This window comes from Ursus arctos, unplaced genomic scaffold (genome assembly GCF_023065955.2).
Source record: "Ursus arctos isolate Adak ecotype North America unplaced genomic scaffold, UrsArc2.0 scaffold_16, whole genome shotgun sequence".
Classification (NCBI taxonomy): domain Eukaryota; kingdom Metazoa; phylum Chordata; class Mammalia; order Carnivora; family Ursidae; genus Ursus; species Ursus arctos.
The window spans coordinates 14257986-14280392 of NW_026622830.1; the positions used below are offsets into that span (position 1 = coordinate 14257986).

At 56.0% G+C, this 22407-nt stretch overlaps 1 protein-coding gene across 1 annotated transcript in view; it reads left to right on the forward strand.

Moving 5' to 3' along the window:
- The window catches only part of CDH22 (cadherin 22), a 66371-nt gene that overhangs the window by 32304 nt on the left and 11660 nt on the right, over positions 1 to 22407 (forward strand). Inside the window, exons 5-7 of the mRNA XM_026503646.2 lie at positions 768 to 961; positions 3459 to 3712; positions 12620 to 12756. Of these exons, the coding sequence (XP_026359431.1) occupies positions 768 to 961; positions 3459 to 3712; positions 12620 to 12756 (585 nt within the window). The remainder of the gene's footprint in view (positions 1 to 767; positions 962 to 3458; positions 3713 to 12619; positions 12757 to 22407) is intronic.

Consider the following 22407-nt stretch of genomic DNA (forward strand, 5'->3'; position numbering starts at 1 on the left):
CTCTGTCTGGAATGCTCTTTCCCACAAACCTGCTTGGCTTACTCCCTCACCTCCCTCAGACTTTTGCAAAAATGTCATCTTCCCAGTGAGGGCTTTCTTGATTACCCTATTTAAAACTCCACACACACGCTCCTCGGCATTCCCCATGCCCCTTTCCTTCCTTTATTTTTCTCCGAAGTACCTATCACTGTTTGATATACCGTGTGTTTTACTGATGTGATTGTGTGTTTCTCTGCCTGTTAAGAGGAAAGCACTCTGAGAACTGGGATTCGGGTCTGTTCTGCTTGTTGCTATAACCCCAGTGCCCGAACTGCATCTGGGACATCACAGGTGCTTAATAAATACATGGGAACAAAGGAATCAGTGTCACTGACGTCAATAGCAACAGGCAGCGGCATGAAGCCCCACTCTTCTAGCACACTTGGTTCCATTTATCGAGTAGCTGCCATGAGCTAGGCACTGTAGTAAGCGACTCCATGCCTCATCATCTAAGTTCACTGGGGTAATGACGGTGGCTTTAGGAAGGCACTATTGCCATTCTACAGGTGAGGAAACCAAGGGAGACTGAACCCCAAACATTGCAGGCACTTTTCCTATCAGTCAGCAAATCAACTCAGCATCAGAATTAGGACCCTCCTCTTTGCACTACCCGCTTGGAAGCCCCTTGCGGACACCGCCCTCCCGGGAGCCCATCTGGGCCCCCCTCTCCTGGTGGAAGTTGGGGTAGGGGCTGCCCCCCTCCCTGTTCACAGCTGTATCCCCTACAGAGATGTACCAGTTCAGCATTCAGGAGTCAGCCCCCATCGGCACGGCTGTGGGACGAGTGAAGGCTGAGGACTCGGACGTGGGCGAGAACACAGATATGACTTACCACCTCAAGGAGGAGAGCGGCAGCGGCGGCCGTGTGTTCAAGGTCACCACGGACAGCGACACTCAGGAGGCCATCATCGTAGTGCAGAAGGTGGGGCTTCCCCAGGAAGGGGGAGAGGGCTGGTGGGGGAGGGGCGGGGGGAGGGCACCTCAGAGCAGCCACATGGCCCCATTCCACTCGGGGGATCAGGTCTCTCTGGGGACTCAGGACCAACCTGGGGGAAACAGCGATGGTATCAGTCCCATTTTACAAATGGGAAAATGAGGCACAAAGAAAGTAAGTTGCACAGCTGGTTGTGAGGGCACGGATTCAAACCAGATTTGGATCCGTGCTCGGAATCACTGCGCTGTGCTCCTTCGAGGCCATGCCCTTCACGCTCATCATTTCCTTTAATTCCCCTGCTTCCCTCTGAAGAGACGTCAGTCGTTAAGCCCATTTTCACAGTGAGAAAACAGAGGCACAGAGAAAGAAAAGGGCTCACCCAAGATCACACCTGTAAGGGGCAGAGTCAGGATCTGAACCCAGGCCTGGTGACTCCAAGCTCTTTCCTTCCTGAGTCTAACAGCCCTTCTCCCCTACTGACTAGCCCAGGAACCAGAAGCTAAAAGAACAAACTCAGGGGTTCCTAGGGGAAGGGGATGGAGGGCAAATGAAAAGCAAAAATCCATCTTCCAGGACTTGGCCGTGGGCTTGGCAACTCAGGGCTCCACAGGCCTTTGAGACCATCGCCCCAGCCCTGCTCTCCCACAGGAGGTCAATCCCCTGCCCTGGCCTGCAAATGATGGTAGGCCTTTGCATGCCTCCAGGTTGGGACGCTCACTCCCTGCCACTGTCCAGGTATTTCTCCTCCTGTTCAGCCAGAATCTGCCTCCCTAAATCTGCCCCCATCAGCCTGGGCCCTGCCTTCTGGGACCCACAGCGACATCCGCCCTCTACGGCCCTTCATTCACTCACTAAGCACATAATGACCCGCTCTCTACCTGGCCTGGAGGGTTTGAAAAGAGAGGACTCCCAGTTTCTTCAGCTACTCCCCAGAAGATTAAAGGATAGCAGCTACTGCCTATAATAACGGGTATACTATGTGCCCAGCACCCTTCAACCGCTTTTCACATATGAGCTTAATCAATCCCTACGACAACCCTCTGACGTACTATCATTGCCCATTTTACAGATGGCACACTGAGGCCGTGGCAATTCAACAATTCGCATCTGAGGTCATGCATCCTGCAGAGCACATTAGGGCTATGAGCCCAGGCAGTCTGGCTCCAGAATCTACCCTCTGAAGCATTCTATGGTTTTCAGTCTTCTGAGTTCCATTTGGCCCCTGGAAGATGAGCCCATTTCACAGATGGGTTCCAGCATCACAGAGCAGCAGAGTCAGGCCCCAAGCCCAGCCTCCGCGCTTGCTCTCCTCCCCAGGCTGCCCCTAACCCCCTCCCCCAAGTCAGGCCCCTCCCACCTGCTCCAGCAGTGGCGCCTGCGGTGTCTCCGCCCGGGTGCGCTGGCTCGAGCCCACGCCTGATTGATGACTGGGCTCCAGAGCCCATCGCTCATTCACAGGCCCGGCTCTGGGCTGCCTCCCTGCATCCAGATTTCCCAGGCAACAGGACAGAGAAAGGAGGTGGTCGTGTTTGCTGCTGGAGAAGGTGGGGGCGGGAGGTTCTGAGAGCAAAGTGGGGGAGGGACTATGCACAGGGCAGGTCTCTAGGAAGGGCACCCTTGCCACCCAGAGAGCTGCCCCCGCGGGACTGAGGTGCCTGAGCCCCACCACTGCTATTTCCCTTTGCTGTAAGGTGCTGTCTTTAGGAGGCCGGAGCCAACACACAGCAGTGGAGCTCATTCATCAGAAGGTCACCCATTAGCACTCCCTGATGAGAAGCCAGGCTCAGGGCGGGTTTAGCCAGATTTCCAAGGAAAGCTCTAAGGCAGCCTGGCTTATCGGGCTCAACTCCTATTAGTTGCCGCCTGTGGACCTGGGAAATGTCTCCTTCACCCTCACACCTGAGGCCCAGAGAGGCTAAACAGATTGCCCACAGACACACAGCGAGTCAGCCGCAGATCCAGCGCGCTTTCCTCGCCTGGGGTTAAGGGCCAGGACTTGGGAGCCGCACTGCCTGGGTTTGAATCCTGCCTCTGCCAGGGCCTAACTGCTAAGTGACCTTGGGCCTCGATTTCCTCCCGGGTAAAAGGAGATAATCACAATACAAGCCTCTTAGGGCTGTTGTAAAATTAGATGAGTTAATGTATTTAACTGGCACACAGTAAGCGCTCCGTGAATTAATAAATGCATGAAATAGCCCAACATACTGTGTTTTGGGGGCGGGAAGTTAGACGTCAGCGTCCTTTAGCCCTGCTGGGCTGTGTGCCCCTCGGCAAGACTGTCCCCGGCAGTGTCGCTTCCTCCGCCTACAACCAGGGAGGGTGGGTCTGGGTCTCAAAACAGCCAGTTCCCACTACTCCCGGCGCCCCCGCAGAGTCAACGTGACCTTGGGCCGGCCCCGCCCCCTGTGGGCCCGCCTCCCTGACTTCCTCTTTCGGCGCCGAGCCCACCCGGCCCACTCACCCGCCGTCTGCTCCCTCCCCGCAGCGCCTGGACTTCGAGTCTCAGCCCGTGCACACCGTGGTCCTGGAGGCCCTCAACAAGTTCGTGGACCCCCGCTTCGCTGACCTGGGCACGTTCCGCGACCAGGCGATCGTGCGCGTGGCCGTGACCGACGTGGACGAGCCCCCCGAGTTCCGGCCGCCCTCCGGCCTCCTGGAGGTGCAGGAGGACGCGCAGGTGGGCTCCCTGGTCGGCGTGGTGACGGCGCGGGACCCCGACGCCGCCAACCGGCCCGTCCGGTGAGACCCCCGCCCGGGGCCACGCCTGCTGCCTGCTCTCCCGCCACCGCCCCGCGGACAGACTGCGGGCAGAGGGGGAGGGGCGGGGGACGGAGAAGGGGGGGATGGACACAGAGATGCAGCTCAGAGACCAAGGAAACAGATGTGAGAATGGTCACCGAGAGTCAGGGGACTCAGGACAAGGAGGGAGACCCAGGTTCGACAGACACCTCGGAGTGAACAGGGCTCGCCCCGGCCCTCCTCTCTGTCTACGGCGGCTCCCTCCGTGCCCTCCGTCTGTCCATCCACATGCCTGGGACCCCTGATTCCACTCTCTGGCCCACCCTGCCGTTTCAGCAGTTCCCCTTGGCTCCCCTAGGCATCCAGAACTCACCACTTAACCGAGCGCCAGGTCCGTCCACCAAAAACAACGACCCCAACTTTCCAGTTGTTGAGATCAAAAATGTTGGAGACACCCTGTTTCCTGCCTCTGCCTCACACCTCCCTCCAGGCCAGAAGCAAATCCATCATCCGCACTTAAGCAGCATATCGGGAATCCGACCACCTTCCCTACCTGCACTGCTACCCCGGGTCCAAGCCACCATTTTCTCTTACCCGGATCCGGATCCGGATTCCCGCACTCCACCCACCCTCCGCTGGTCTCCCTGCTTCTGCTCCGCCCCTCTTTAATCTAGAACTGGCCGGGGGGCGGGACCACACGGGCTGATCCTGTCCAAAAGGAAATCAGAGCGTGGCCCTCCTCTGCTCAGAGCCCTCCAGAGGCACCCACCTGGCTCAGAATAAAAGACCGGGCTCTCACCATGCCCCCCAGACCCATGAGATCTGGCCTCACTGTTTTTTCTCAGACCATTTCTCCCAAGGCCCTCCTTCCCAGGGAACCCCTGGCTCAGCCACACTGGCCTCCTCACAGCTCTGCAGATACACCAAGCTCACTCCCCCTTAGGGCCTTTGCAACGGCCATCCCCCTGCCTAGAATGTTCCCTCCCTCACATCCCCACGACTGGTCCTCTTGCTTTCTCCAGGCCTTTGCCCAAGAGTCACCTCAGTGAGGCCTTCCCTGACCGCTCTTTCTAAAATTTCAACCCCACCCCAGCCCCCAGCCCCAACACTTCACATCCCCTTTCCTCATGTTACTCTGTCCTCAGTAGCCTTCGTCACCATCTGACACGCTACCTAGTTTTCTGACTCCGCTGTGTGTCTCTCCCGCTACAAGATAAGCCCCTTGAGGACAGGGAGTTCTGTGTGCTCGCCATGTTACGTGACGCCCTGCACTCAGGGGACACTCGCTGACTGCAGTGGTGAGTGAATGAAACGGAAAAGCAGAGAAAAACTGAAAAAAGAGAGAGAGACTCAGAGGCCTGGGGAGAGACCCACAGTGAGAGGAGGAGGTCGGAGAGAGGGGGGAGCCAGTGGAAAGACCACGAGAAGAACTACAAGAGGCAGAGGACCCCCCCCCCCCCGATCATGGAGAAACAGAGGAGATTTGCTGAGAAAGCCAGAAAGGGAAGAAAGAGAAACAGACACAGGGAGAGAGAAGGGCGAGCAGGGAGAGAGGCAGATGGGCAGAGGGGAGGGAATGCTGCAGCTGTCAGTGTCCCTGGAAGGATTTGGGAAGTCTCTGACTGTGGCCCAAGTTGGAAGAAGGTCAGGTAGAAGAGACAGAAAGAAAGGTTGTAGCAGAAATGATCCGGAGGAGGTCAGGGATGGGGGAAAGGGCCATTGTTGGACAGACAGGAAGGAGATTCCTGAGCTCCCTGCGTCCTCCCCGAAACCCCTGTACATAATCAGTAAGTAATCCCCGAACCAACTATACACGAGGCTCTGTGCTGAGCATTGACGAGAGGGAGAAGGGAAGTTAATTTGAGGATCTCTGCATTACATGGTTCCAGATGGGTAACATTCCCCTCATCGTCTGTGTGAATGGGTCTCTGAGTTGTACAGTGCACAGCCTGTGTGATCTTACATGGCAGCCCTGGGTGAGGACAGAGAGACACCATCCTGCCTAACTGCCTATGGGCTCCCAGACTGGGAAATAGCCTCAGGGGTCTTAAAAGGCTTCCTGGAGGAGGCAGGAAATGAACTGAGCTGGGACCTGGGTATGGTCAGGCGTAAATACGAGGTGAAAGGCATTCCAGACAGAGGAACAGCGTGTGCAGACATACGGAGGCAGAGGTAGATGTGCCTGGAGAAGAGAGCAGACCGGGGTGGCGACAGTGGACTGAGGGAGATGAGGCAGCAAAAGTGAAGTCTGACGGGCCTCAAGGGTGGGCTGAGGAGCTCAGACTCAGGCCAGAGGGTCAGAGCGACGGGGCTGCCTCTGCCCTCCTCACTGCCAAAACCATCCAGCTGCCTCTGAGCTCCTCTGCCGCCCTTCCACTCAGGCTGTCAGGAGCAGCCCCCAGCCTCTGGCTGGGCCACAGACCTCTCTCTCCAGGAAGGGATTATCACCCATGTGTGTGAGGCAGCAGAGGCCCGGGGAGGGGAGGAGGCATCCCTGGGCTCTCCCCGAGGAGTTGGGAGCCAAGGGTAGGGGCTGAGTCCTCGCCTCCCAGGTTAGTGCTCTAGTCTGCCTGCTCCCCTCCCCTGCAGCACCGCTCTCACACCCCCTCTCAGTCTTCTCCTTCCTCCCTCTGTTGGTTTCCCTTCCCTCCGGCTTTTATCTGCACTGAAAGGGCCAACTTTGAAACCAGCTTTTCACCTTCTTTCATCTCTCTTTGCTGGCCCCTTCCCTGGGGCTCCTCAGATGTGGAAGCAGTGAGAAGCTTGAGACAGGTCCAATTTACCACCACAAACATTTACCCAACTCCTGCTCGTGCGGAGAGCCAGGCGGGCACGCGGAGATGACTCAGCCAAGGGCAGAGCTGGGGGTGAGCGCCCTCTCTGCAGGGGGCAGACGGGGAAACAGGAGGCCAGTGAGGGGCCACTGAGAGACAGAAGGGCTCCTCGCAGGGCAGGCGTGCTGCCCAGAGCCCAGCTTGCCGCCTCAGCTCCCGAGTTCTCAGGGTCGTGAGCTCAGTCAGCGCTTACACATTGAGTCAAGGGGGGAAACAGTGGTAATAGGACCTCATCCCTGCCCACAGAGAGTTTGCCTTCTCCTGGGGGGACACAGTCATCGAGTTGTAAAACATTTGTGACGCAAGTCGTGAAATAATTGCCGTTAAGAGCTATGAAGGAGTTAAACAGAGTAATAGGGTAAGGAGGATTGGGGGCGACAGGGGCTACTGTGGTTCGAGTAGTCCAGGAGTTGACAGATGAACCGAGATCAGAATGATAAAGTGAGAGCCAACCCGCAAAGATGTGAGGAAGAACGGTCCAGGTAGAGGGAACAGCAAGTGCAAAGGTCCTGGGGCAGGGGCAGCTTGGTGTGTTCTGGAGGTGAAGAGATTAAGTAGTATCCTGGGTCCTGGGAGATTTTACCTAACACACTCAGCACCTGGGAAATACAGAGATGCAGATACACAGAGCGGTTTTTCTGAATTCCCGCACTGGGGAGAGGGAAAGTACCTCATCTTAGTGCATTTCTCCCTCAGGAGGTATCATACTCAGTTTATAGATGAAGAAACTGAGGGTCAGAGAGGAGAAGTGACTCTCCCAGCATCATTCAGCTTGAAGGGGGGAGGAATGATTTAACCCATGATTGTCGGCTTCCTGAGTTCAGCCTCCTGTTGTTTTACCCCGGCTTCTTACTCTCTCTGTGGTTAGGTGTCCTCCCCCGTGCATAAGGCACAGAGATGTGTCGGACCTAGGCCAACGGGAAGAATAGGCCGCCATATGAAGGCATCTAGTGACAGATCTAAGTCTCAGTGGTCTTGGGCTGAGGCCAGAACTCCATGGAGGGGTGAGTTCTCAGTGCACCATGGAGGGGAATGAGCACAGGCTTCCCCAGTGGCCCCCAGCAAGGCTGAAGAGGTGAGGTTGGAACAGGGAGAGGCCGCTCCAGGTTGGAGTGATGGTGGGGGCTGGGAAGCAGGAACAGAGATGTGGATCCGGGAGGCTAAGTTCAGCAGCAGGGTCATCAGCTGGGTGAGCTCATGGCAGGATGGGCAGAGATGAGGACAGAGGGACGCTTGGGCCAGGCCGGGAAGGACCTTGAATGTCAGGTGGAGAAGTGGGGCTCTATGCTTAGGTGATGGGAACCCTTGGAAACTTCGGAGGGAGGGAGGAGAGTGCTCAGACGGGCCCATCTCTGGGTTAGGCAGCCTCGCACATAGTCAGGCCCTTGATCAGCCCAGCATAGCCCTGCACCCTAGTGAGTCTTCTTCGAACATAAAAACCAGCAAAGCCCACAGTGGACCAGAGGGAGCAAACACCTCATTTCCTCCCAGCACTCCACAGTGGGGTGCAGCATAAAGTATGTGGGCTCAGGAATCAAAGAAGATCTGGGTCGGAATCCCAGCTCAGTTGTAGAACCATGGGAAGATCACTGGACCCACTGCAAGGCTCAGTTTTCCCATCTCTATAATGGGCATCATGATAGTACCTGCCTCATTCATTTATTCAAAAATTAGGTATTAAATGTCTACTGTGTTCTACTAGGCTCTGTGCTCGGTGCTCATAGGGTTGGAGGGAGGCTTGTTTGGCACATAGTAGGCTCTCAGGAAGTGGACATTAAACATTTTCCTTGGTGGCCTGGACACCCATTTCTACCCTTCAGTCTGCAACCTGTACTGATCACGTACAAATTCCCAGGCATCGTGTTTGGGCTTTGAGTGTGTGTCTTAAGGTGGGGGGGGAGCAGGTATGTGAAAAAGAATCTCAGATGGGGTGCGGTGAGCAGAGAGGACTCCCTGGTGAGGGGGAGGGGAGCCCCTTTGGCATCTGAAGAGACGCTCACTCTGTAGCTCAGGTGGGGGCTGTGGCATTCAGCCTGCTGCACACGCGTGTACACGAGCCCCCACAAGGGAGCCCTGGGAAGGCTGCACGCACAGGAGCCTGCTGCCTTTCTTGTTTATCATGCTTGTGCGCACACTCTATGCACGTATTTATGTGGACAAAAACCACGTGGTGCATGCCCTGGCCAGGAAGCAGGACCCTCCCCACACCCCCCACCCGAACCTTGACAACGGTAGCACTTTGTGCCGTTGGAGTGTGTGCGAGTGTCTGCGGGTGCGCGCGGCTGGCCCTCAGGAGGGTGCCCTTAGACGAGGCCCCGCACAGACGTGGGTGTGCCCCAACCAGCCCTTTGGACCCAGGCCAAGGCACCTGGCTTCTCTTTGCCCGGTTTCCTCATCTGTGAAACGGGAATGATAGCAGTGCCTGGGAAGATGGGAGGAGCTCATGCACGTAAAGGCCTTCTGCAGGCCTGGCACAAGGTCTTGGCCTGGCAAAAAAATGTAAGAGCTAATCCACAGGTCATGTGGCAGGTGCCCACCGCTGCTAGAAGTGTTCTGCTGGTAGCTACTTACTCGTCCAACCCTCACCACTGCTCAGTAAGCTGGGCATTGTTACTATGTCCATTTTTAAGAGGAGGAAACCAAAGAACAGAGAGATCAAGTGATCTATCCAAGGCCACACAGCTAGGTTTCAAACCTAGGCAGTTGGGCACCATATCCATGCTCCTGACCACCATTCCGGGGCGTCCCTTGCACGCGTGCACAGACACGCACACACACGCCCCACACACTAGCTGGCACCTACCCACATTCTCTCTCTGCACTCCTCCAGCCACACCTGCTCGGGTTCCCCTCCCTGCCATCCAGGTCCGGGCTGACTCAATGAGGAGCAGGACCTCTAGACCCACAGCTGTCTCCCACCCTCCTCAGCCTGCTGGGGATACTCCGTCCATTGTCAGTACATGGGGCCTCCCACCCCCGGGGCACACAGACCACACACGTGTGTACCCCTTACCAGACGTTTCTGAATAATTAGAATAACAATCATTCTCTCTCATGGAGTAATCCTGGAGCTCAGCTAGGCACCTTATCCTCCAGCTACGCATTTAATCCTCCCAGCAACTTGCAAGGTAGGATTATCATCTCCATTTTGCTCCAAATTCAAGTTCAAAGATTGAAGTGACTCGACAGGGGCATCGTGGACTTGGGTCCACACCCAGGGCTAAGCAGCTGCCTCGTGAGCCTTTGCTTTTCCAACAGCAAAGCGGGATCTCACACACACAGACACACACGCACACCACTCACATATTCAGGTCACGCACACACACACGCTTTCCACCCACAACACAGACCAGAAGCACAACTCATGAACCTACACGTGAGGTCCGTAAGCCTCTCCTCTCCCACCCCCCATGGTTGCCAGGCCAGGCTCCTGGCTTCATGCCGCGCCCCTCCACCCCTCCCTCCCACACTCACTGGCTGGCTTCCGGAGCTGAAACAAAACCACCTGGGCTCAGCCAGCCACACTGACCTGCAGCCCCAAGTCTCTTGCTGGTTAATGGCAGGTCCCTGCAGCCCGCCCCACGGCCTTGGGAACAGCTGCCTCCACTTAGATTCCGCCCCCCACCCCCAGGAGGGTACAAAATAGAAAAACTGGGAGGAGAGAAAAGAGGGGGGAGGTCAAGCAGGAAGGTGGTAGGCATCCTCCCACAAGCCCTGCCTCACGCCCAGTCCTGACCCAGCGATCAGGAGCCCGAGGCTGTGGCAGGCTCTGGCCTTCTCCTGGACTCTGTCTCCCAGGAGAACCAGGGAGAGTTTCCTTCCAGCCGAGCTGACGCTCGGAGTCTGGTTCTACCTCCTTTGGACCCAAACATCTGACAGGGCCAGGCTGGGGGCAAAGAGGACCTGAGGCTCCATGCCTTGCAGCTTTGGGTGGTACAATGAGCTAAAAAGCACTCTGGGTAGAGAGTCCCAAACTTGGGTACAAATTCCAATTCTGTGACAGTCCCTGTGCAATTTTGAGTAGGGTCATCACTAGCCCACATAGCATCTTTGCATAAATAAGAAGAAGAGCCCTCTTTGAGAAGATCCTCCCTCAGGACACATGGCTTGGCAAGCTGAACACCGGTTAGATTTTAACCCCACTTCACCTCTTCAACCTGGACCTTTGTGCAGGACACAACCTATTCAACCATACTTGGCAGTCCTAAGCTTGGCACGTTTCCTCTCTGAGCCTCAGTGTCTTCATCTGCAAAACAGGAGCGATCCCATTAGCTTCACAGGATGCCAGGCAGGGACGTCATGTGTCTCGTTTGCCCATTTATCCCCAGGACCTAGCACAGAGCAGCACAGAGAAGGCACTCGGTTAATGTCTAGGCATAAAGGAATGCACGGAGGGATGGCTAAAGGAAAAGCAGGCTCTGAACTATGAAGTGCTGTACTAGTGGAAAGAAGTATCATCTTGGGTCTGAAGCCCCCCATACACTTCCACCCAGGTCAGGAGGACCCAGGTTGGTCAGGGGCAAGGAGGGTGTGGGCTTAGCGGCTTAGGGACAGGAAGGAGAGTTGATGGTGGCTCGGGAGACAGGCTGTAATGCCCACTATACCCATACACCCAGCCTTTTACAGTTGGCCATGGCTTTCACCATCTTCGCCTCCACCCCGGTAACCAGGAAAAGAATAAGGGATGTCACCCATGCCTGTGCCCAGTCTCATGAATTAGCTCCTCTAACCCACGCCACTGTGAGGGAGTATAGATCACCCCCTTTTCCAGGTAAGGAAACGGAGGCCAGGAAGGTCCAGTGACTTGTCCAATGTCACACAGGTAGAGTAAGTAACCTAGGATTCAATTGCAGCTCTGCTACTCTCAGACGTGGGCAGTCCACTGGGTGTCATTATTCCCATTCCACAGATGAGGAAACTGAGGCCCGGGGAAGTTGTAATGCAAAGTCCCCCTATAGGGTCACTTCAGGGCTTTGCGCCTCCAGCAGAGGGCGTTTCTGGCGCCCTGGCCTCCCTGGGCCTCAGTTTCCCCCTCTAGGAGACCTGGAAAGGGTCCCTTTCCTCCCTGTGGGAGGGGCCGGGTGGCTCAGGCGGAGCTCCACCCCGCCAAGCTTCTTTGTCCTCGCCACACAATGCGCCCTTGCTTGGCATTCGAGGCCTTTGTGGGCCGCGCAGCCTGGCGGCGCCCCCCCGCCCACGTTATCAGCGCGGGGAAGCGGCGGCCGGAGCTGGCGGGGCCTCTCTGGGCCGCCGCCCGAGACATGTGTTGGACACGGGCCTTTCAGGCCTGAAGCCGCCGCACAAAGGCCCGGGAAGAAGGCGGAACAAAGGGCTTTTTCACGCGGCAACTGAAAAGCCGCAGATTAGCTCGCGCGTGCTGCGCAGGCGGGGAGGGGCCGCGGCCATCCCCCCCCCCACCCGACCACTCGCCACCGCACTCGCTCTGCCCGTATTCCCGGGCTGGGGCCTCCACCGCGACCCCCTCTCTCCCGCTCAGAATTCCTCTCGCCTTCCCCCCACCCCAGGACACGTCCAAGCTCTGAATTCCGCGCCCCGCGGGTGCGGGTGCCACACTCCGCCTGCTTCTCGGTTCTGCGCGCTGGGCACCATTCGCCGTTCTCCGAGTAATTCCTGCCCGCCGTTCTCTGATCCTTTGCACCTCTGTTCCACCCACGCACCCACCCATGCCAGCCCCGCCCCCTTCCGTAGCCCAATTCTAGGGTCAGCTCTTGGGGAAAGAAAAGACTCGAATATGCAGTGAGTGCTAGCTCTGTGCCAGGGAGTTGCCGTCACAACTGTGTGGTGCAAATTATTAGCCCCGTTACCCAGCTGAGGAAACCGAGGCTCAGAAAGGTTGAGGGTGGCCCGTGGTCACACAGCGGGTACCGGTGCAGCAGAGAGGCAAACCCAGATCCCTTTCCACCCCTCCTCTCTTGGAAAGAAAGGGTTTCTCTGCTCCTGGTGTCTCCCAGGCAGGGGGTCCCTCTTTTAGGGGCGGGGGGGGGGTGGACTTAGGCACGGGCTCCACCTGGCGCCAGGGCACCTTCAGTCAGCCCCGCCCTTCCTTCCTCAGGTACGCCATTGACCGCGACTCGGATTTGGACCAGATCTTTGATATCGATGCGGACACGGGCGCCATCGTGACGGGCAAGGGGCTGGACCGTGAGACGGCCGGCTGGCACAATATCACCGTGCTGGCCATGGAGGCGGGTGAGCCGGGGGGCGGGGCGAATGTTGGGGGCGGGGCGAAGGCTGAGTGAGAGGCGGGGCTGAGGCGGGGCAAAGAGAAAGAAACCTGGCACAGACGGCCTGGTTGCGGGAGGCAAAAGCTGCTGCGTAGGAACAAAGACCTGAGAAGGATCCCAAGCCAAAAGGTGAGAGCTGGTCCTGAAGCTGGCTTTTTTCCCTCAGCATTTATTGAGCACCCACTACATACGAAACCCTGTTTTGGAGACTGGGGGTACAGCCTTGAACAAGACAGAAAAGCTCCTGTCTTTGTGGGGGAGCGCTAGACTGTCAGCCAACAGGTGTTCGTACGTCAGATGATGTGAAGTGCTAGTGAGAAACCGGGAAAGAAGAAAGCCAGGGAAGGGGATTGGGAAGAAGAGGCTGTTGTTCCTCTTAGAAGAAGGCCTCTCTGAGAAGGAGACATTTCAACAGAGACCTTCCGAAAGTGAAGGAGTCATGCCCACGTCCGAGGGAAGAGTATTCTAAGCAGAGAGAACAGCCAGAGCAAAGGCCCTGAGGTGGTAGTCTGCCCAGCATACTGGCGGAGGAGCAAGGAGACCAGTGTGGTTGGCGAGGGGCAGGGTGGTCAGCTGTTGTTTAAGTTCTTTGGACTTTACTCTGAATAAGGTGGGAATCACAGGACAGGGGCACCCTTTGAGCTGAGGAGGGACATTGCCTGACAGGGTACCTCTGGCTACTGCATGAGAATAGGAATGTTGAGGGGTGAGGGGGGAAGTTAAATGTGATCGTGGCAGCAAGACGAGACTGTGGCCTGGCCCAGGGTGACAGGCAGGGGAGGTGATATGTGGTCAGCTTTGGGGGACAGGCTGAAAATGGCACCCCAGGACTTTCTGATGGAATGACGGACATGGAGATAAGAGATAGAGAGGGATCCGGGTCTACTTCAAGGTGCTTGGCCTGGCTTTCTAGAAGAATGAGTGTGTGTGTGTGTGTGCACGCGCGCACATGCTGTTTGGTGAAGCCGTCACGGTGTGAGCTGCAAGAGAAAGAGGGGGCCTCCATGCATGGGGTCCAGATAAGTAAGGCCATGGAGGTGAGGAGCTAAGACGACTGGGTTCACAGAGCCCCAGGAGAGGGGAGGCAGCAGTTCCAGGCCTCCTCCAAAACCAGCTGCCTGCACCTGGTCTCTGAGCCCCACCCCCACCCCCACCCCTCAGCTCTCAAGGTCCAGGAGCCCCAGATCTGCCAGGAAGCAGTCATAACAACAGAAAGACTCAGAGCCTCTGAGCCTCGGGTGGGTGGGCGACATTCAAACTTGCCCCTGCCTGCATTTCCAGGGGGGCCCCAAGCCTCTCCTGGCCCTGCGAGCCCCCTGCCAGCCTTCCTCCTCCTCCCCCTGCTGGCGCCCTCCCACTTTGCAGGCCCCACCGGCCCATGGGCCAAGGAAGTCCCTGGGCTGAAGTTCCCTCCATCTCTTTCAACTTCAGTTTAAAAGAAAATACAAAGCTGGCTCAGAGCTCAGTGCCTGCTGCTCCAGAGCCTTTGAATCCACTCCTCCGCCGCATGAAAGGAAGGTAACAAAGGTGGCTGGAGAGGAAGTGGCGGCTGGACTTGGGGGGAGGAGAGCTCCCCCTCCTTACCTCCCTGAACCCGCTCCCTGGGCAGCCAGGGGGGGACTGGCCTGGCTGCGGGGCAGAGACGCCGCCTCTCCCTGCCCACAGATACCTCTCCCCCCACAGCCTGTCACACTGCCTGACGTCCCACTCTTGGGTTAAGCATTGTGCTTCTGCCCAGTGGCTCTCTGCAGAGAGCAGCTGAAGCGTCATACAAAATCTGCAATGCTGCCGTTTCACAGAAGAAAGAATGTGGAGGGGACTCTCCCACAAACATTTTACAATGTTTACCTCATACATATTCTGGGCTAGAGGCTTTCTAGTGCAGATTTTCACTGAATCATGATCAGTAACCCATCAGCACCCACTTTACTGATGGGAAGATCGAGGCTCAGAGAGGAAACTTGCCCCCAGGATGTGTGGTGGCAGAGCCGGGATTTGGAGCGAGTCCACAGGGTTTCCTCCGCAGCAAGGCCTCCTGAGCTCCCTTTCCCTGGTACTCTCTGCAGTCTGAGCCCCGCCCCTCTCCCACCCACTAATGCCTAGCAACCGACCATGCGACCATGCGGAAGGGGAGGCTCTGAAAGGAGACTGATCACTGGGCTAGAGACCCTCCCCCTCTGAGCTGCAATCAACAACCCCTGCCCAACCCTCACCAGGTATTAATCTATGAGAAAAGGAATGGCTCCCACTTCACAGAGCTAGTGGGAGGATTCAGTACGATCATGCAGGGAAAGAACTTGCCTAGTACTTAATAAGTGCTCAATTAGTGGTATCTATTGATCTTGACTCTGTGCCCTTGACTTTGGCACCCACTCTGCACAAGGCATTCTACAATAGTGGGCTCGCTCAATGACTCTTCGCACCTGAGAGGTGTCGGCTCTGCCCTTATCCCCAGCGTATGGATGAGAGGTGAAGTCATTTGTCCAAATTCCCAGCCCCAGCCTGTCTGACTCCAAAGCCCGGCTCTCACCCAGATGCCCCTCAAGTCCTGTTTCTTTGGTGCCAGACACGAATCCAGGCGTGTCACAGATAACCCACCCACTCCAGCTTCTCACTGTGTCTGTGAGACGAGGGCAAAATTATTATCCCCACTTTACAGATGAGAAGATAAAGGCTCAGGGTGGAACAGCAATGGTTCCAAGGTCACAGAGCAAATCCACGCAGGGCCAGGGCTCCACCCTCCAGACTTCCTGCTTCCCAGCAGCCAGCCGGAGCCCCAAGTGCAATGCCAATGGGTCTGTCTGCCCACAGCCTCCTGCTGGAGCATCCATTTGGCTCCCCGCAGAAACAGAGGGCGCTGGTGGGGTCACGGTGGCCCCATCTGCTCCCGGCGTAACAAACACGAGGTGACAAGAATCAGAGGGGAAATATTTGTACACAGTGGCCGAGCTCGGTGAGCACCTTGGAGAAGGCTGCACTCAGTCGGGAGCCGCCGCTGTCACACTGGATTACCTCAAAGACTCCCCAGCCGCTTAGTATGCCGGCTCCCCTCTCCCCGAACTTCTGAGTCATCCATTCTGCCCATGCAGACGCTCCTTCCACTGACATTATCTTTAACGTTTTGTAATCATGAAATATTAATGACCGATATTGAATTTAAAGTACAATTTGTGTCTGAATCCTCGGTGGAAAGGGCAGTTGTAAAGGGACAGTCTTCAAAGAGATGGGGGTGCGGACTTGGAAGGCCAGTGCGGGGGGGGTAGGGGTGCCAGAGGCTGCATCCGGCACCCCTCCTCCAGGGTTGTCTGGCCCTAAGCTGGTCTGGAGTGGGGGGGTGTCTCTAGCCACCAGGAAAAGCAAAGAGTTAACTAGATGAGAAGCTTCCCCATCTGGGTCACCCCAGGCCAAGTACATCTTACAGCACCCCGGTTTTTCCTGTAAACCACGGAGCACACGTCATGATTTATATATGTATTTGTGTGAATATTTAGTTAATCTCTTCTCCCCGGGAAGCTGTACTTTCCCAGAGGGCAGGGTCTCGTCGGCATCGGCACTATTCATACCGGGCCAGGCCCTCAGTAGGCGTGTGTAGGTATTTACCGAATGAACAGACAGAGGGGCTGCCCCACCCAGTTAGGAAAGCAGGGTCGGGGCGTGACAGGCGAGAACTGGGGCCATTTGTACCGTTCCCAGCTGTGTGAGGTTGGACAGGTCACTCCTCCTCTCATTGCCTTACTTTTCTCATCTATAAAATGGTAATGTGTTACATGGCTGTAAAGATAATAATTTTTTAAAAGATTTTTATTTGTTTATTTGAATGAGAGAGAGAGCAAGCATGAGCAGGGGGGTGAGGGAGAGGGATAAGCAGACTCCCCGCTGAGCAAGGAGCCCAACATGGGGCCTGATCCCAGGGCCCTGGGATCATGATCTGGCCAAAGGCAGATGCTTAACTGACTGAGCCACCCAGGTGCCCCAAAGATAATGATTTTACAATATCTTTACAATAATAGCAGCTTCTGTTTATTTGAAGCTTACGGTGTGCCAGACGTCATACTGAATATTGTATCTAAAACATTGCATGTCATGTATGTTAGAATCTGTGTATGTAAAGTACCTAGCATGGTTCTGACACGCGATACGTGGGAGTCATAGCCAGAGAAAGAATCTGAGGGAAGAAGGAATGTCAGAGATGATGGACTCCAGCCCCCCCCCCCCCCCCACTTCATAGCTAGGGAGACTAAGCCCAAGGAAAGGAAGCAGCTTGCCCAAGTCCAGCAGTGAGGCCTTATGACTCTCAGTCCAGTGCTCCTTAGGAGAACAATGGGGATGGGGGTGAGAGCTTGCAGTGGAGTGAGAGGCAGAGTGCTCAGTTGCCATGAGGACGCCCCCCCGCACCCCCCCCCCCCGCATGTCTACCCCCAGCTAGTGTTTTCAGAGAGCCTCTTGTCACTGCCCATCCAGGGCTGGGTGCTGGGATCTGGTGGTATACAAGGCTTGCCACTGACCTCGGAGCTCATGGGAAGGCGGGGGAGAGACGTGTGGACAGTCAACGACAACACGGAGTGGCAGGGGGCAGTGGACACTCAAGAGCAGCAGGGAGGGACTTGCCCACCCAGAGGGGAAGAAGGCCCAAAATCTTTCCCAGAGGAGGGGACATCTGATTTGGGTCTCAAAGGCTGAGGAGAGGCAGAAAGACCCAGAAGCCCAGCAGTCCGCCGGCCATGCCGAGAACGGGCAGACTGGGTGTGGCCAGGGGCGGGCGTGGCGGGCGGCTGGAGCAGGTGAGGGGAGGTGAGCGTGCAGAAGCTCACTGGTCCGCTACCCACTACGGTAAGGGCCTCGGATATCCTCTGAGGAGCCAGACGTCTCCTGGAGGCAACGGGGAACCAAGGCAGGTCTTTGAGCAGAAGAGAGACGTGGTCAGATGGGCGGTCCCAGTGTTCACTCGGGCTCATGGCTGAAAGGAGGGGTTGGCCTGGAGCAGGAGGACACATGGGAGGCTGTCGTGAAGCCTCAGGCTTAGACATGAGCTGGGGTGGCAGGGCAGGGAAGCTGAGTGTGGTGCCGTCTGGGGGAGAGGCTTGGCACAGTCCTGCGTGGAAGGGGCTGCTTCAAGAGGCACGAACTCCCCATCACCAGGGGTGTGTAAGTCAGGCCTGGGCCCCTCTTGGATGGGCTAACTCCCGGAATCCTGTGGCACCTGAGTACCTAACGGAAGTCTACCGGGACGAGGGTTTTGTCGTGTGCATGGAATCCCCAGCTCAGCCCTAGGAAGGAAAACGTTCTCCCACCCCCACCCCCCATTCCAGAGTCCCTGATTCACCCTGAAGTCCTCCCTTACCCTTTGGAGGACTACACATCGCCCCCACCCCCCCAGAGTCAAAGCCTCTAGTCTCCCCTGGGAAGCCAAAGAGATAATCAAAGTCCTGAGAGAGACAGAGAACGGTGTCCAAAACTCCTGCTCCCGCTAAAGGTGAGTGGGGACAGGGCAGGGGGTGCAAGGAGTCCCCTTTTGACAGCCCTGACATCCCCCTCCTGGAGCACCCCCACTTGCTCACCCAGCACCCCCCTCACCGGCCTGCCTGCTTGTCTTGGCCGGCGGGTAATTGGGATGATAAATCTTCCTGCCCAGCTGGCCAGCTCTAATCAGAGCCTGGTGTTTGGATGCAATTTAATTCTCTCGGGAGGGGGAGGGGATGGGGGACTGGAGAAGAGTGTCCGGCTCTGCAAGTGAGTGGGAAGGAGGTGTCTTTGAGCTGCCCCCCAAGCTCTCTCCCTCCCCCACCCCAGTTCCTTTCCCCTCTCCTTTCCTTCCTCCCCCCACTTCTCACTCCCACTCTTGCAACCTCCCTTGCCTCCTCTGTCTCTCCCTTCATTTGTTTTACTGATGAGAAAACCTTAGTCCAAAGAGAGAGGCAGGAACAGCATCACACAGCTTGACTCTTTCCCAGATGGAGAAACCAGTCCATCCGAGGAGGTCTTGGTCTCTGCCTGTGGCATGGTCAGGGAGGCCACAGACAATGAAATCCATTCATTTGACAATCTTTACTACTCACCTACTATGTGCCACGCCCATAGCAGTAAACAAAATAGTAATCTGCTTATCTTCTAGTGGGGGAGACAGGTGATGAGCAAGTTAAGTAAGTAAAAGCATAGGGAGTGTTGGGCAAGTGCTATGGAGAGAAAGCAGGGAAGGGGTGTCTGGTGGGATGGCAAGGGGCCCATTTAAAGAAGGGCATCAGGTGAGTCTCTCTGAGAAGACATCTGGGCAAAGATCTGAAGGAGAGAACGGAGCCAGCTTGAGCAGAGCTCAAGAGAGGGGTGAAGGAGAAGGCCAGGAAGATAGCCGGAAGATCACATGCAGCCCGCGGGCATGTAGGACTTGGGCTTAGATTCTGGTGGCCCAGGACAGAGGCAGTCAGGGAAAGCTTCCAGGAAGAGACAGAGACATTTGTTTAGGACGTTGAGGCAAGTAGGACTCGGACAGCTAACGATGGCAAGAAAGGCAGTACTATCTGATGCTTAGAAACTCCCCCTTTGGAACCAAACGCGGGTTCAAGTCCCAGGTTGATCGGTTGTTCCCTACAAGACCTTGGGCAAGTTCGTTACGTCTCTGCACTGGTTTCCTCCTCAGTAAAATGTCAGTAATGCTAGTCCCCACCTCCCACAATGGTTGACAGGATGAAATGCGGCAGCACAGACCCTGGCCCACAGCACACACTCCCTATGTGTTTGTGGATGTCTTTCTGGGAAGGAGTACATTCCTAAGAGTGCCCTTAACAGAGTCACCAGGCCAGCTCCCATTTCCTCTTCCCTTCCCAGTGGCCCCCAGCCCTCCAAACCCAGTTTGGTTCAGATACCAGGTGAGTGCCTGCCAGGGGTTGGGGTCTTCTTTGGAAGGGGTCCAGAGTCTCGTTATCTACAGCCTCCTGCTCTCTGGGTGTTTGCAGATGCTGTCCCTATTCCCTGGGGCACTCTTTCCCTCGCATTCCTCCCCCTGATTCCTTCCTAGTTGGAGCTCAGCCTAAAGGTCACTTGCTCCGGAGAAGACAGCCCTGCACCCACCCTGCTCCTGAACCTTAATCTCTTAGCTCTTATCAGAGTCTGGAGTACTGTCTGTCCCTGCCACGAGACTGAGGGACCGTTTAGGTCTTGTTCACTGTTATGTCCTTGGCACCAAGGAGGCCCTCAATTCATAATTGTCAGCAGAACCCAGAAGCCTCAGCTCCAAACAGCGCAGTCCGATCCCCTGTCTGTTATACGTCAGGGACTCCAAGGCCCAGAGAAGGTAGGAGACCTGCCCACAGCGCACAGCAGCCCTCCAGCCTCCAGTCCAGTCTCTTCCCGAGGTGCCCACTCAACAGCCCACCTCCTTGGCCCCCAGGCCCCCAGAGCTTCACCTGCCACCTTCCCAGATTCCTAGCGAGCTCGCTCCGGGAGGGAGCACCAGGCCGCAGCACGTTTAATTCTCGTCTAGGAACCGGTTAAGGCTGCAGGCCTGCTCGGCGCTGGGCTGTCAATCAGCCTTCCTCAAGGCTGCATCAATTAGTTTAAAAATATTGAATGCAATTTTGCCTGACACAACATATTGCAGCTACTGCAAAATATAATTTATTTTAGAAGAAGAAATAATTAAACTAATTTGCATGTCAGTCAGCTGAACTGAGATGCCAAGAGGGGGGTTGGGACCCCTGAGGGACCCAGCCCCGGGAGAGGGCACCTGCTGCTGGGCGTCGGGGAAGGGCAGCTTGAACCTGAGTCCGAGTAGTGGTTGGGGCTGGATGGACAGATATCCAGGCCGCAGGAGGGCCTACTGGCCTTGGATCTAGACCAAGCACTGGCAGTAGAGGCAGGAGACCCAGGACCCAACCCAGTTCTACGCTGACTCACTGGTGGCTCTGGGCGAGGTCCTGGCCCTCTCTGGGCCTCAGTTTCTTATCTACAAAATGGGTTTAACAAGACCTCCTTTACAGGTTGTTCTGAGGATCAAATGAGGTCATAGATAAGCAAGTTTATCGATTGGAAAGTCCTGCACAGGGGTGAAGATTAATTAATTGATGGAGTCTTTGTTTTATTCCAGAAACATTTAAGGTGGTTAAACGTATAAATTAATTATTAGCAGTGATCACAAATGCTGCTAACTGTGATCAGGAGGGGTTTAGCGGAAGTCCCCCAGAAGTAAGATAACAGGTTGGACTCCCCCACCTACCAGCCACCCAGTGCAGTGGTTGGCAACCCCTGCCACATATTAGATTTCTACAGCCATTAACAAACCTCGGTGACCAAGCCTTGGGCATCAGTGTGTTTTAAAGGCTTCCCAGGCGATTCTGATGTGCAGCTGGGCTGGAGGCCGCTGTGATGTCATGGGCACCCAGGCTCTGGAGGTTCCTGGCCAGCCCCCAATTCAGGGGTCCCTGGGATCAGTTCTGCAGGTGACAACTTAGCAACATAGAGGCACACCCCTTCACCGCTCACTCAGCTGCCCCACCTCTGAGACCCATGCCAAAGGGTTCCGGGCCTTCCCAAGAGGTGACCTGTAACATTTTTAAAAAGGAGATAAGGGGGCACCTGGGTGGCTCGGTCCGTTAAGCATTGACTCTTGGTTTCGACTCAGGTCATGATCTCAGAGTCGTGAGATCGAGCCCCATGTCGGACTCTGGGCTGGGCCAGGAGCCTGATTCAGATTCTCTCTCTCCCTCTCCCTCGGCCCCACCCCTCCCTAAAAAAATAAAATAAAATAATAAAAGGAGGCAGGACAACAACAAAAAGGTAATTACGTGCAGTGAAGGATGTGTTAACTAACCTGATTGTGGGAAACATCTCACAATATGTACATGTATAAAATCATCCCATTGCACACCTTAAACTTATACCACATTATTGGTTAAATTCTATTTCAATAAAGCTAAAAAATAAAAAGAGAGAGAGAGCAGCCAGAAGAGGCCCAACAGATTGTAAAGGAATGGCTCAATAGTGGGGGACCAGGTCCCCCTTCAGTGTGTCCCCTTTGGAGGGGCTGGCCCTGCTCTGGGGTTGCCCTCTGCATGGAGCATAGGCCCCTACGCCCCCTCCCTCTGCCTCAGCGGGGAGAGTGGTGCCTGGTCCTGGCAGCGGGCCTTACCCTCCCCACCTCCCCTCCTCCCAAATGCTCCCACCTTCTGTCTGTTTAAGTTCTCCAGCAACACACTCTTAAAAATAACGGCTTGCCCGGCATTCCCAGTCACGACTCCGATCTCCCGCCCCCAGAAAAGCCCCCCCTAATCACTGAAGCAACAGATCTGGGTGAGCTGAGAAGATAAGGTGCCCCTGGCTAAGGGGAGCTCCAGAGAGGGGTCCAGTCTGTGTTAATTAAGGACTCACCCCCCTCCTTTCCCCGACCCCAGGAGGGGGCTGCACCTGCCTCCCGATCCCGCTTCTCTTTATCAACACACAAGCGGCTGCAGTCAGCCCTCAGTGGCCCCTGAGTTCAGAGAAAGGGGCAGCCAACCAGCCCCATTCCCCCCCAGAACTCATGGGGTTCCTGGCTGCTTGGAAGCTTCCAGAATGCCCCCTAAAGAGCTCTCTGCCAGCCAGGCTAGACACCCAGCCACCCTGCTTAGAAGGGGGTGGCTTCCTC